Consider the following 15,760-nt stretch of genomic DNA (forward strand, 5'->3'; position numbering starts at 1 on the left):
GTCTAACAGTACCTTACCTCTAAAAATGGACTACTGAAACAAAAACAAAGAACAAGCAAGCAAGCAAGCAAACAAAAAACCTTAACAAAACCAAAGCATCAAGAACAACAAAACCCACAACCTTTCCCAAAGCAGAACTCAGTCCAAACACAGCAATGTCTCACTGCTGGCCCCCTCACAGATGATCAAAATAATGCTGCTGACAAAGCCTCCAGGCTGGTTTCACTACAAACTCACAGTTATTTGTCTGCCTGGATGTGATTTATTCTCAACTGCTGAGACTCTCTCTAAGCCCAGTATTAAATAAGACCTCCTCAGATTTCCAGACCCGAGGGATATTTTTGTTTAAGTGTTTTGCTTCTTGTAATAACTTTGGCATCTTCCTGCCCAACTGTACTCTTAAATACTAATCAGAGGTAAAGCAAAAGCTCTGCTTGGCCTTACAATTTTAATTAAAGGTTTATTAATATATACTTGTCTGACTAATAAAAATACAAATGGAGGAATGGTGCGCAGCTGCTAACTGAGAACAACTACAGCTTCATTTTAAAAATTGTTCTAAAAACAGAGATTAAGAAAATCAACACATAGAATTGAAAACATATGTATCTAAAGATAAATTGCTGATTGTCTTGCAGTAACTACTGCAGATATTTACTTGTCCAACATTTACATTTAGCAATGGAGGTCCCTCTATCTCCATCCTCAAGAATCCAAAGAGAAGTTTTCTAAGTGGATCAGGACTCAGTTTTTTCCCCTCCAATTCCCAGAGCATATCAGATGTCTCTTTCCTTTATCTGCACGGATGCAGTGCATAGTTTATCTCATTTTGTATTTACCAGCATCTTTGAGCAGAAGTATTTACTTAAAATAAATACACATAAGTAATGTCATGAGAATGTATTTCTCAGTTTTACCTATGTAGGTAACCTTAATGCCATTTTACATCTATAATCTTCTCTTTCACGTCCACATGCTTAAATTTAAGTCTGTTTCCTAAACAGTTCGACCTGTTGCCTGTGTTAAAAACCAGAAGCTAAACAGTTGTCTCAGTGGAAATCCTGTTCTTCTATTTCAGGAACTCTGACCCTGTATTTGACGATACCTGGTTTTTAGACCAGAAAATCGGCACAGGTTCATCCTGCTCCCCCCGCAGCAGCACACCATCTCAGGGCCGTAGCGCCATCTAGCTTCTCTTTTTCCGACCTCGGTAACTATGCTGAGCACAATCATTTGACGCCCCAGGGAGCCATTGTTAATACAGCTTTCAAGATAGCCTTGATTATTTATCTAGGTGAATGGCTGAAGAAAGGGAAAAAGTTACTCACTGAGCTTCTCAAGAAGCTCCTCTGATAATCCGTTCTTAAATGGGAGGCAAAGTATGTTTTCCTTTGGAATAGATCTTACTCCTTTCCTCCTAAGCTGAAAATCAAAATCCAAAACAATGCTTAGGCAAAATACCCATGCCTTTGCTGAAGCTTTGGCCCCATACCAGTACTAATACAAACTTCACAGAACATCAAGGGCAACATCATTAAATCCTTTCACATCCCCCTGAAGGCAACTAACTGTCTCTTAAGGAGGAATCTTTGTTCTCAAAGGAGCAATATTTGAAAAGATCTGGAAGATGCCCCGGTGTGCCAAGAAGGGAAAAAATAAGATAAACTCTCTCTGTTCAAAAGGGGAGGGGGGGAAATTTGTACCTTTTCCATTAGTATCAAAGGTTTTTTAACAAGGATTGCAAAGCAGGCATGAAATCATCTACCATAACTCCTTGCTACAAGCTGTGTGAAAAAGGAACCCTTTTGGGGTAGTGGATTTCTCTGTATTCACCTAGAACCTGAGACACACTCAATGCTGTCTGGGTTTCGTTTGTCTCTGCAAGATGTGCAGGACCTAACAATGATTGTATGACTATACACACTATAGCGATACGCAAGCACACAGCAATCAATCCAGCCTCCTTTGCAAAGGCACAAGCTCATAAGAAAGTAGAACAGCAAATAAGGCTCCTCTGGGTCTGGCTTGTTTCCTTGGCAGGTCAGATGAGCTGGGAATACCTGAGAGCCATCCTACAACTCCTGATCTTTTTCCCAATGCACTGATGTGTTCTGCACTGCTAGGAGGGATATTTCCTGTTCATAGGCACAGTTCCACTCATCAACATTAGCATCATTATATGAACTGCTCCAGCATCCAGCAGTGGTAAGCAGAAACACAGACAAGTCTTCCAGTTCTCACTTCAGAGAATGGGCATTGAAAAACTGCCATGCAATCAACCAAACTTATTAAACAATCAGTAACAAACTAGGCCTTAAGCCCTACATAATGAGCAGACGAATTGAAATTCCACTGCCCTACGCACTCTTTCATATAGTATATGTGCCTCTGAAGAGATGAGAATAAATGTGTTACTCAGCATGTAAAAAAGGCATAAATTAGCACATTTTAAAAGGATGCACCAGCTGTGGCACTTTGCAACCGACCTGTACGCAGAACAAACAGGTAGTTTCTCTCTTCTGTGCTGGCTGCCCACACTAACGTAGTGGGCCACAGGCAAACAGCTGCCTGGTTCCCCAAATACACAGCAAGCAGTCCTCACTGCTGACAGCAACCAGCAGCACCAGGCACCCTTCCTGAACACGTACAGCAATCTTGCACCACTAAAAGTTACAATCCAAACTCTTGGCAATAGTTTATGAAAAATATATTTGCACAACGGGGATCTGTGTCACCCTCGGAATGGCTGGAACATCAACAGCTTCATACATTCATGCTCAAAATCAAACACGATGTGGAAATAGTACAAAAAGTGCACCAAAATAATGTATCAACATTCTTTGTTTTAAAAACAATGAGAAGTTGGATTTCAATACAGTACTGTGCAAGGGATGGGAATAGGAAGCAAAAAAATACTTCAGTATTTCTATGGATATCTTATTAACACACTAAAAACTGTACATGCCGTTCTATCCCGACTGTGGTGATGATCATTATTTTCAAGTTACAGATACAATTAACACATTATCAGCTATTTTACTCAGTAGCTTAGCATAATTATAGTGTCTGATGATAGGAACTGGTTACAAGAGCCTTAGATTCACACGCAGCGTGTTTTTAATGGACTGTTTTATTTTGCATTTGCACTCAGAGTGGCACTCACAAAGATCCTGTGAACCCATTTCATGCTTGGGAAGAGAACTGCTTGATATATTGTATAAATAGGAGAGAAGACAGTTCTTCTATAGAATTAAATGAACGGGTGTCTCACAAATCTAAAATAAAGATCAACGACAGCAAGAAAATCTGAAGAAGGTATCAGACAATGACAATAAATCTATTCCCTGAGCTCTTTCTGTGGCCACCAACTTATTCTGTGTCAGCTGGTCTCTTACACCCAGGGCTCGCCAGCCCCTGCCACCAGAGAAGCCTTAGGTAACCAGGCCGAATGTTTGGGGCATTCTGCATCAGATCAGACCACAAAAGGTACAGGCTTATAGTAACAGCTGCAGTCTTTTCTATTCTTCAATTCCATCATGCATACAAGGAGCTATTTAGCAAGGGATGAGAAGTTTGTCAAGTTTTGTTTATCACAAATGAAACAAAAATGTAGTTCAAATGGCTTTTTTTCCCCCCCCAGTATAAACATATCAGCACGTAATTTACCTTGAATGTTAGTAACTTGGAAATAGATTATTTCTCCCTCAGAAACCTCAGAATACATTTGTGTTTGGGCCAAGGCCAAGCATGCAATACTACCACCTCAAGGATACATTTTGAAGCATAGTATGACTATGTGACAGAAGGGACTGTAATGATCATCTTGACATTACCGTAACGACCGTGGTACAATACAGATAATCATGAGGCAGTACAATAGCAATATTTAACGATGCATGAGATAGAAGAAAATTAATTCATGCCTTGAATTCAGCTCAGACCCATCATTTCTTATACTGATGTGAATTGCCTAATCCCGTTAGTACGTACACGGCAGTTACAATAAACAGCAAAGAGCCAAGCGAGATGTTTACTGCAGAACCCAGAGAGCTTACAGTTACTCATTGGACACGGGAATCATTTCTGTGTTCCTGCTTATCTCTTTCCATTAACATTACAGGTAGTTCCACTACTTTGCTTTAAAGCTGATTGTCACAGTAAGTGCCTTTGCCTTGGTGTCAAATGAGAGCAATAGTGAGACTTGTGCTTTTTGTTTCCCCAGGTTGCAGTCCGTGAATTCCCTGATTTCATCAGCTTTAATAATGCCACAAATAAGAAAAACTGACCTAGAGAAAAGGAAGATGTTTGTTTGAATGAAGGAGGCATAACTGCGCTCACTAGAGGAGCTAACATGGCCGTGCATTTCACACCCTGCAAGATTTTACCACTACTTTATAAAGAAGGATTAATTGAAGGAGAAACGATTACGGAAAACTCCAGTGGTAAATACGAAATACCTTATCAATACTTCTGGATGTGACCCTCGCTTAAACCTTGCTGCACATGACTGTTACAGGCACTTCGCTAGGTTTAAGAATGAAAAACATTAAGTTTATAAAGAATCAAGACAACAGCACATACGAACTGATCAAAAAGGCAGTGCCAGAAGCTCAAGGATGAGAAAGGGGCTGCTCCACCTCTGCCTGAGGTGAGGCAGACTGAGGGCACAAGGCAAGGAAGAGGACATCTCACTGTGACGCCTCTGTGGACAAACAGGAAGGAAGTCTGTGTAACGCTGTTCAGAACCGGCCACTGCCAGCTCCACCAGATTTCCCCCTCAAAGCTCTTATTTAAAAATAGCTTTCTCCTGTTGCTAATGCTCACTTTGTTGAGCACTGGTATTTCAGGCTGGCATCGTGCCTTGATCGTATCATCAGCTTCAGAACAGTCAGGACGGCTAAAGCTCCCGCCTGATGCATATTTGCAGTTTTTATTCTGCGCTGAGAACGTGACAGGACAAGTGAAGACTCCAGACAGCCTGAAGACAGCGATTAAGAACTTTCCATCTGAGATGTCAGCTTCACGAAGCTATAAATAAAAAGCAAGGCATCCCAAGGATAGCAGTTGCCCTGCCTGTGTCTCCCCCCAGGACTACACCTCCACTTTCTTCTATCTGCTCTCTCTGAGCCCTCGGGAAGAAAGGGAATGGAACAGTGAGGTCAGTCTTGTTGCAAGCATCAAATTTCACCCTGACTTTACTGAGAAGCCCATTTTGCAGTGAAATTATTCACAACTACTAATACTTTTCCTAACAACAGCATCACCATCAAACAGTACCGGGCTGTCAGAAAACTGGCACCCAAAATGGCAAATGGAACAGCCTCCTATAGAGTGGCTTGGACAAAACTCCCCCTCAGCAGCTGCATCACTCGGTCATGCTGCTCCCAAACACAAGGCACCTTTAGTCATATATGGAGTTTCTGAGTAATAGCATCTAGTCTTTGCTCCTTTTATCTTGGTCTCTGAACCACAAGAGCTAGTTCACAACAATTCTTCCTTCGTTTGCCTTTCTTTTCTAATCTGTATTACTAATGGGTTTCAGAACACATCCCAGAAGTAAGGCTGAGTACACATGGTAAGCTCGGCATGAGGTTACAGGCTGGATGTCCAACATGCTCTAAATACCAGCGAACCCTCCTAGAGTGACTGCTGGATTACTGCAGAAACCCAAAGCCTTGGGTCAGAAAGCAGACACAAGTAGGCTTGGTTCAGCAGTGTTCTGTTTCCAGTTTACTTTCAGGAATAACGTGATCACCTGGCTGGAGCAGGCGCCAGGCAAACACTGCACTGGAAGCCTTCCAATACCAATCTGATAGCCAGTAATCAAACAAGGTGGTCCACACTCACAAAACAGAGTCATCTACCTTTAGTTTCATGTTTTCAAGGCCTAAAAAGCCCATTAGATTACTATGTGTGGTTCACAAAGTTCACGCTGCTCAAGGAGTCGCCATTCCCTGCCCAGCAGGACTGAGAACTTTTCCCTTTGTGAAGGAACCGCCAGGGAAAAAAAAAAACCCTGAAGAAAGCAGAAAGAGAGAAAGAAAGAAAGAAAAGGGACTATTACCTGGTAAAATGATGACAGTGCATGGGAAGGATTGACACAAAAGAGCAAAAAAGGAGCTTTCTTAGATGTCACGAGAAAAGCTATTTTCGCTGCCGTTTGGAAAAGGGACTTCTGAGTTTAAAGAACACTGCGATAATCTAGTTATGTGATTTAAGATGAAATAGAAAGCTAAAGTATATGTTGTCACTTTTTCTTTAATGAAATGCTACACTTGAATGTCTTTATTTGGAAATAATCTGTATGTGGGTTTTTTTTTTTTCTTAAATAGCATCAATCTGGTAGTCAGGAGAAAAGGCTGGCAGTGAGCTCGTGGCTCAGTCAATCCGGGGGCTCGCTCAGATCTCACTGCCTACATGTCCAGCAATGCCACTAAGCATAAGGCTGGTCCGTAAGAGACTCTCTGGTTGCAGAGAGAGGCTGTATTTCTGCACAGGCCCGTCACAAAAGACATGACCGTATTACAGGCAAATTTACAAAGGCCACAAAACTAAGTGGCTGCTTCAAATCAGACCAAAATACAACTGGACACAGCCCATTCAGTTGCTACTGACTGTTGGCTGCTCTCGCTTCCAGAAGCCCTGAGAAAATAGCAAAGGAATAGGCACCAACCACACACAAAATAAGCAAGAGATCTGCACTGCTGTACAATGAATTCACCGTTTGGACACAGTTACATCCGCTGCCTGATATCTGTGAAGCTGAGCAGTCGTTGTAGGATGGGAAGCTTTGGGCCACGTTCACCTTGCTTGGCACAGCGTCAGAGCTAAGGAGAACTTGGATTGAATCGCCAATCGGTTTTCCCACCGTCTTCCTTCACACCTTTTAAAGATGGGTTGGTTGAACAATTCTCAAGGAAAACTGTTAGCAGTAAAACATGCCTTGTGCTGCAAATTGAAAGGACGGCTGGCAGCGCACGCCTGGCACCTGTACATCAGCTGTAGGAATACGACAGAAATTCACACTGAAGTTACCACTGCAGTAACAATACCTTGAATTAGCTGAAAAAAATTAAGCAGAAATACCAAGAACTGAGAGTCGGATCAATTGCCTCATTCAAGGAGCAGCAACACAGAGCCAAGAGGAGATGAGATAAGCCGAGCTTCCACTGTTCCCATATTTACACTGCTGAAATAGAGTATGGCTGTAGAAGAAGGCATACAGGACATTTCTGAGTGGCAATTCCTCAGAGAAACTGAGCTCTTGATTTGAGATAATTACTCTTTTTTGATTACTTTAAACAACTCTTTCCTGCGTAACACTATTTAAGTCACCTGAGTGTAACAAAACAGTCAAAGGCTCACAGGCAGATGTAATTACATCAAACTTCCTAAGGGATTTCCAGCTGTTCTCTGGAAGTAATGCATAGCAAAAGGATAGCTGAACCAAGTTCTGGACATGATCACATCTTTTAATACATACTTGCATTTAAGACACTGTCCATATAAAACACAGGCATTTCAGATTAAACTTGCATGCTATTGGATACGGGAAGAAACCCAGAAGTTCGTTATAATGTTTGGCCACTGAACTCCAAACCAGGTTATTGCTTTTATCCCAGACTATGTAGTCAGAATCAGAGAAGGGTGCTGGCTAATTCAGTGTTTTAATGCTCGTTCTTTGCTGATAGTCCCAGTACGGAGCTCTGCCAACTGTCCCCAGTTCCTTCAGCAGTGCTGGGAAATGCTGATTCCCCTCCTGTCATGGGTCCCAGCCTAAGAACTGGGTGCAGCAGAAGCAGGTCTTAGCCCCAGGCAGCCCTTGGCTGAGCTTTACTTTGGCAGCGATACCAAATCATTTCCAGCATTGGTACAGGCGTGGTTGCTAACATCTCCTTATCCATTTGCTGCACAAAGCTAGCAAAAGCACAGTCCCTGTGATTCGGATGTGAGATTACAACAAGGATACAGTGCTCTCCCAGACAGATGCAATCTGCTGATAAGATAAATCTGGTACATCTTTTACAGTCACGTTTCCTTGCCAGCCCTTGTGATCTCCCCGATGCTGTCACGCAGGTGGAAGAAACTCTCTAAGCCTTTGGATTCTAGGAAACTCCTGTTACTTTTCTATGGGTGCTCGTAAGCGGCTGAAGCTGCTTACAAGAGGTGGCTACATTTCCAGGAAGACAAGGAACATTTCCTAAATCTTCCTTAAGACTTGACATCCTGCCTTTGTCAAACCCCAACCTCGGTAATCTCTGCTGTGATAACGGCAACAGTTTTGTACTGTAGAAAAATAAAACGTTGCTATGGGGATTCTTAAATATGTTGTCACAGAACGCTAATACATCTTAAGGCTGGGGGAGAATAAAATGACATTCTTTCCTCCCTCCAGAAGCAACTCCTGTTGAAAATTAAGCCGTATCAGGTAAGATAACTTTAGTGCTGAGCGCTGTAAAACATGGCTACGCAGACTTCTGTGCCAGACCTGCTCTATTTGCTTCTTTTGCACAGGGCTCTGCCGTGTTCCCACAGCCATTCGCCTTCCCCAGGCAGCACTGCGATTGGTTTGAAGAGCACTCAGCACAGAACTGCCCTCCTCGAGTCTTTCATGCAAAGCTCAACAGCACAAGAACAAGGTCAGCACAGCCCAGTGCTCGGGTGGGAGCACGGAGATGGAGCAGGGGACGGGAAATGGTTCCCGGGGGTCTCGGGGGGCTGGGGAACGGGACGGGACACGCAGCAGTTCTCACACGTTCCAGTAACTGCTTCAAACGCCGACGGCGTTACCCAGATTTTATGATCGAATAAAACAGGAAAAACAAAACCCCGCAGCAAACCTCAGAGCCCGCCGTCTGCCTCACGTTGGAACCGTTCAAGCTGAAACGCGGTCCCTCACACTGCCATAGTTACCCGTATCGCGGATTTCTGCCGTGCCGACGCGGGGGGCAAAGGGAGGGTCGGCAGCCTCAGCACGGCCTCGCCTCCGCCTGCAGCCCTTCCCTTAGGGAACCCGTCGGATCCCCGGGCCGCCCCGGCAGCGGGACAGCGGAGAGGCAGGCGGAGCAGCGGGAGGCTCCACGTTCCGGCACGGAGCCTGAGGAGAACCGCGGCACCGAGCGGCGGGAACCGCCTTGAGGGCACGCGGCGGCCGCCAGTTCCCGCCCGGCGCGGCACGTTCCCGCAGGCGCCCCCTGGCGGCGGGGCGAGCGGCCCCTCGGCCGGGCCCCTCGGGCGGCTCAGCGCGGAGCGGCGCTGCCCGCCGTGCTCCGGCGCCGCGGCAGCTGCGGGCAGGGCGGGGCGTCGGCGGCGTGAGCGGCGGCGTTGGCGGCGTGTCGCGGGGCGGCGGAGGAGCCCTCGGAGCGGGGCAGGACGGAGCGCGCGGCCCGGCGGAACTCCTCGCTGCGCCAGGTGTAGAGCAGGGGGTTGAGGGCCGAGAGCGAGCAGAGCAGCAGCCAGCTGGCGGCCTGCAGAGCCGGCGGAGCGGGCCGCAGGAAGAAGCCGAGGAGGCTGACCCAGACCAGGGGCTGCGTGCCCAGCAGGAAGACGCAGCAGAGCAGCAGGACGGAGACGCTGCTGAGGCGGCGCTGGGCGCGGCGCGGCGGAGGCGGCGCGGCGGGGAAGGGCAGCTGGTGCAGCAGGTGGAAGTTGAGGACGCTGACCCGCTTGGCGCTGCACCGCACCCTTCGCACGATGCCCAGGTAGCAGTGCAGCAGCAGCGCCGTCTGGCCCAGCACGGCCAGCGCCAGCAGCAGCGCCGGGTAGCGGGAGCCGCCGTCCGTCTGCCGCGGGGGCGGCTGCGGGGCACGGCCCGTCGTCCAGAGCCCGGGCAGCAGCGGGAGCAGGAGCAGCGCCAGCGCCCAGGAGAGCCCGATCATGCAGCCCGTGTGCCTCCGCTGGTACAGGGCCTGGTAGACGCTGGGCAGCTTGGTGATGAGCACGTACCTGTTGAAGGCCACCAGCAGGTGCGAGGCCAGGGACGCGGTGAGGCCGAGGCCCAGCAGCCCCTCGCGCAGCAGGCGGTACTCGGCCGAGCGCAGCGAGGAGGAGTTCGGGGGCAGCAGCCCCAGCACGGCCTCCTGGGGCATCCACAGGGCGCACACGCTCAGGTCGGCCGCGCAGCCGTTCACGATGAAGGCGTTGCTGGTGGTCTGCAGCTTCTTGAAGGAGAAAACCAAATAGATGACCATCACGTTGGACAAAGTCCCTGAGATAGCCAGGACCGCATAGAGCAGCGAGAGGAAGATGCGAGTCCCCGAGGAGTCCTCCCAGAGCAGCAGCAGGGGTGAGCTCACGCTCCAGGAAGAGGCGTTGGGCATCGCGCTGAGTGCGGCTCAGTTCTGACTTCTCCCCGTAAATCCCATCCTCATCCAGGGCAGATCCTGCTGCGGCAGCACCCCGCTCAACAGCAGAGAGGATGTGCGGGCGGGGAACTCGATTTCAGTCATATGAGCTGCAAGTCCAGAAAATGCAGTTAGCAGTAACGACCCGGAGAAGAGCGGTGTCCAAGGCAGACAGGTGGCAGGGGATCCCAGAGGCTGGAGCTAGTGAAGGTGGGTCCATAGGGTGCGGATTGATGGAGGCAGACCTGAGAACGGCAGAGGATTCTGTAGCTGCGAAAATGCCAAAAGCGGCAGCACCTCGCAATCAGGAGCAGAAACGGCAGCAACTGATACAAAGCTTTGCAGTTCCTCCTGTGACACAGTACGTACTCTGTATATCATTCCAGGAAGATTCAGCCCTTCCACTCTTCATGAATTATTCAGCAGATTTTCATCTTGTTAAATCAAGGAGAAAAAAAAGAAACCCAAACCCAATCGCGCTCCAGAAATACTGCAACTACGGAGCCACTCTTTGCTGTACCGCTTCCCTTCTTCTCACCCATTTACACAGCGACTTTCATTTCTCAGCAAGCTTTCAAACTAGTGTCAGTCACTTCTGTCTGAAATACAACCCATTTACTGTAGCAGCTTCTCTGCTAGATACTGAAGCTGTTTTATCCTGATGGCGTTTTTGTTCAACAAAAGCACACTACCTCTCTGTAAACAGCTTCAGAACTGCTCTTTAGGAACACAGCTTCCAGATTCATTCAGACATTATAGCTGTGTAGATCCCTGCTAAGACAGCTCTTCCTTTTGGGAAGCTGCTCCAACTCCACATCACGTATGTCCTCACGGAGGGCTCAGTCTCATCTAGTGGGACATCCTGCATCACTAACCTGCTGGAGGTGAGTGTTGGTGCCTCTAGGTACACGGGTAAAGTGGAACCAGCACAGATTCTGAGGCAGTGGCACACACCAAAATCAATCCCAAAAGCAACTCCCTGCAGAACTGAATGAAAGGCTTCCACAGACCGGAGGCTGGTTGGGAAGCAGGGCTTGGCTCTCACTTTTGGGATGGAGAATTAGTGCTGGGATCCTCCCAGGTACTCCTCAGTGCTTTGCTCAAACAGGGACAAAACATTCACTGTCCTTAACCACAGCAAGGTTTCATAAGAAACTTGATTAGAACAATTGAAATTTCTTCTTGAAAGCATTTCAGAACAGGAATGCTGACTAATTTTGCAGCGAGTTTAAGTGAGAAGCTGCTTTTCTAAGGCTCAAAAGTAATTATTTCAGCTGATAATATATTTATCAGTGTATTGACTGAGATATCTAAAGATATGATATCAATAAACTCATAATGCTGATAAACGACAATACCAAAACAGTCTAATGATGTGAGGAGGTCATTATAACACAGGTCAGTGGATTATTTTGTTCCAACGAGGCATATCTTATATTTAATGAAATATTCCTGTTGGTAGTTGGTAGGGCTGTTGGTCCAAACACGGATTCATTACAAACGCGTGTATCTGTTCTTTTTTAATTAACTAGATTGCTCATGTGCTTAAGGTTAAAGACATACCTGAGCAATGTACTGGATCAGGCCCCTGATTAAGCCATATTTTTTGCCTGCTGCGCTTTATGTAGATCTAATCAAATGTCAAACCTTTTGAGGCCTTTCATTGTTTAGCTGTCAGTAGAGAACAGTTATTATAGAAACTAAAATCCTCCTCTTTCTGCAGTACTGTAATTGAAAAATAGTCTTCAAATCGGTAACAAGAAATATCTCCCTAACCAAAAAGCTTCACAAAGCAGAAAGAAACAGTTCCATAAGGCATCACCCACTGAACCGCAGGCCCAGTAAAGACCTCTAGGTTTATTTAATCCATCCTTACATGTTTATCAAATCTCCTTTTAAAGATCTCTTCATGAGAAGAAACATTTATATATGAAACAGTGGAAGCAGTGAAGTTCAAGGATGAACAAACAGAGCATATAAAACAAAACTCAAGGTATTCCCTAAAAGCTGTATAAGATTGTAAAGACTTCTAAAGCCAGTGGCTGTCCCCAGCTTATCTCGGTCTTATTGATTGCTAGAGTACTGTCTACATCCATCACACATCTTTAAGAGCACAAGATGTCCATTGGCTGTCTATCGTATAATAAACCAATGGGGTTAAAGAAAAAAGCAGGAAAGGGAGGGATTGCTTTCAGTGTACTAGACAGGCTTAAATTAGCTGTTCTTTTGTATATCCTATAGGTATCCAAATTAACATCCTTTAATTGTAGTGACAAGAACCCTTTATTGTGTTAATGGAATAGACACTCATTAGAATTTGGGCAGCTTCTAAAGCATGCCTTGCACTCCAGGCTTTGCCATTCCTTTAGAGTTGCTGTGCAACAGTCACACACTATCCACATCATCTATTGCAGGCTTACCTGACAGGAATATTAAGCACCACGGATAATTAATGTTAGAGTTAAGCTAAGAAAAAAAACATTTGTGACCAATTCTTCACCAATGGAAAAAGAGAAAGCTAAATGAAAACGTGGCCATTTGTGTCCTTCTGCACAAAGGCCTTACTATAAATGAGGGTAAATCAAACTACTGCAGGTGGAAAACAAAGACCAGGTACACTACACTTGTTACAAGGATTCTAGTCCAGGAAAACGTTTCCTAAGTAGAAATGACACACAAATACTTCAGACTACTAAACAAAGCACATACAAGAATATCAGCTAGAAAGATGAGTTGCAGAAGATGCTCCTCATACTCATTTCTTTTCCAATGAAGGTTGATTAAGGCAAGAAACAAGGAAGCTGGCTGATATACGCATTTTATTATCAAGTAGCTGTATACATGTACATATATCTACATTCCAAAATGAAACCAGTTCTGTTTTTTTAAGGAAAACTATTTATAACAAAGCAACTTTTTCATAAGAGGTAGAATTACCTTACCATTAATCTATAATTCATATTTAGTATGTTGTATATGTATATATATATGTGCACACACATATGCTACTTTGTGTGTGTATACTTTACATATACACAATTATGGAAAAGTACAGCATTGCGTTTCAGTTTTACTCAGAGATTGAGATAGCTGCTCTCAGTATTGCTTATTAACACTTCCAGTATTAACTCTGCAGCGATTTGTGACCTGGCGGCAACTTCATTTGCAGGGAAACGCGGATCATTCACAAGTCTTCACAAACGAAGACTGACAAGTCAACAAGTTCCATTTTCTTGTTCCTGTAGAGTCTGGAAAATCTCATGGCAAACAAATCTGTTTTGTGTTCGCCTTGTAAAGTTTTCACAGATGCTAATTTCTTTTTTTATTTTACTTCATTTTTGCTGTGATTGCAGAATTCTGAAAAACCTGCTCACATTCCCTAATGCTTCACTCTAAGACCATTCCATTCCAAGATGCAATCCTAACTGCACTGCTTTATGTATTAAAGAATATCCTTACTGCTGGCAAAACTGCCATGTGGCACAGCAGCTTACACTGCCTATATATCTGACAAAAGCTTTCAAACCAAAAGATTTGTGGAGCGTCCAATCAGTAAGTGAGAACTCAGTGTACTTCCAGACCTTTACTTCAGTACGCTTTGCTACTGAAACTTGCAAAATGCAAGCGTGCAGCACAGCCACGTTGAAACATTCCTACTTTGTCAGCATGCTTTGTCTTTATCTTCGCAGTAGACGTTGCATAGCAAAATTTAACATCCTACTTTTAAAAGTTAAAACATTTGTTTAAAGTAAATCAGCTAAGTTACTTTCTATTTGCAATGGAAGAGCTAAGTTGCAAAGTAACTCATTATTCTCTCATAGCGTTTCCTAATGAAACATTAGCAGCTGAATGTGGAAAGCAGACTATATATTCAAGTGCTTTCAGTTGATAGCATAGTAACTAGTTTCTCATTAGTTAGACTTCCATTAAGAAGACCAATCAGCTAAAGAGGTAATTACGTTAGCCTTTAAGCAATAATGGACCCATAAAACAAGAAAAACCTCTTGTTCATTAAAAAAATATCTTTGATATATGTGTAAAAATTATTTAAAATACACATTTTGGTAGCAAAGAAGTGAACAACTACATTAAAACATTCTAATTTTTACATAATTCTTATATATAATCGCTTCATAAAATATTCTCTTAATACATTTTAAGACTGTACACAAGTTAATAAATGCCATAATGAAATTAATTAGAAATATATTCAAGTAGTTTCGACATTAAAAATTTATATCTATATATAACATGGAGGAATCATTTCCATAACACAACTTCAGTGCATCTGCAGTAGTCATTAACAAGAAATTCCTGTCTGTTGAGAAGTTGTTCCTTGGCATTACGGTTTTAATACAGCTTTTACTGAAGGCTCCTCAACTGAACGAACAGCTTCTTTCCTCAGATTCTGCTTCATGAAGGACTTCAAGCAGGTTTCGCAGCAGGTTTCACCAAAGCAGCAAGGCTTTAGTATTGAACATATTCAGACTGAAGGGACTGCACAGAGAAGAAAAACTGATTAAAACTCACTGAGGTAATACTTGTACTTAATGTGTATTTTGCACTTTAAGATAAGGAAGAGTGGAAAGACAGGAAGGAGGAAAAAAGAAAAGAACAGCTGGAAGGAAGTCTTAATTTCTGCATCTGATTGAGGTAAGACTCAAAATGCAAGGAAGTAAAACCTGGACACTAGAAATCCATCAACTTGTTTGTATCTACACTTCTCCAAACCAAACTTGTGAGTTCCTTGGGAAGAATACTAAAAATATTTAACATTACACTTAAGACAATACCTTAAAAATGTACTGGGGAAAAATGTATGATTGCAGCTATTAGAATAGAGTTGCTTTCATTTATCCTGAATAAGAATGAAAGTGCTACGGTGAAAAGTCTGAGCACGCTTTAGGTGTTGGTTCAGGTACTGGTGGAGGAAATTCATGCTGTGTAGCTAATTACCATGGATAAAAAATACAGCACCACAAGCCTACTATATTCAATTGCATTACGGGTTCTAGTAAAGTTTTCTTATAAATGGAGTAATGAGTTCACATGACATCCAAATATTTTATTACCTCCTATACAAATGTGCTCAGGAAGTTGTGATGATCAGAAAATCTTATCTGAGACCTCTTGATTCTAATGACATGGTTATAAACAAATCAGTACAACTCATCCAGCTCTACATCCTGACCTTGTATTTTAACACTGCATAAATTTGGCAGGATTAGAGAAAGCTCCTGGAGGCCAACACGAGTCCTGAGAACTCAGAACCTTAGGAGTCTTCTCCGTTTCTCCACTGTAACTAACTTGTCATTGTAGAAATGCTCTCTGCCATCCATAACAAAACCTATAAGTAGAAAAAGCACACAATGAACTTTTAGAGCTCTGATAGCACTGGGTGGTTTTTTTCCTGCTGT

General features: G+C 44.1%; 2 protein-coding genes across 5 annotated transcripts in view; both read right to left on the minus strand.

Annotated features, from left to right (window-relative positions):
- Window positions 1–9,239: 9,239 nt before the first annotated feature.
- GPR88 (G protein-coupled receptor 88) lies at window positions 9,240–11,496 on the minus strand. The gene has a single exon (XM_072343465.1). It carries the CDS (start codon window positions 10,317–10,319, stop codon window positions 9,240–9,242), a length of 1,080 nt encoding a protein of 359 aa, XP_072199566.1. The 5' UTR covers window positions 10,320–11,496.
- Window positions 11,497–13,144: 1,648 nt separating this feature from the next.
- CDC14A (cell division cycle 14A) overlaps window positions 13,145–15,760 on the minus strand; it is a 46,733-nt gene continuing 44,117 nt past the window's right edge. For 2 of the 4 annotated variants that reach the window (XM_072342796.1, XM_072342797.1), the window contains one exon: window positions 13,684–14,840. In XM_072342796.1, coding sequence (XP_072198897.1) covers window positions 14,827–14,840 — 14 coding nt within the window. In that variant the 3' untranslated portion in view covers window positions 13,684–14,826. Of the gene's footprint in view, window positions 14,841–15,760 lie in introns of all 4 variants that reach the window. The other 2 variants (XM_072342795.1, XM_072342798.1) reach the window with 2 other exon arrangements.

Source organism: Excalfactoria chinensis, chromosome 8 (genome assembly GCF_039878825.1).
Source record: "Excalfactoria chinensis isolate bCotChi1 chromosome 8, bCotChi1.hap2, whole genome shotgun sequence".
NCBI lineage: Eukaryota > Metazoa > Chordata > Aves > Galliformes > Phasianidae > Excalfactoria > Excalfactoria chinensis.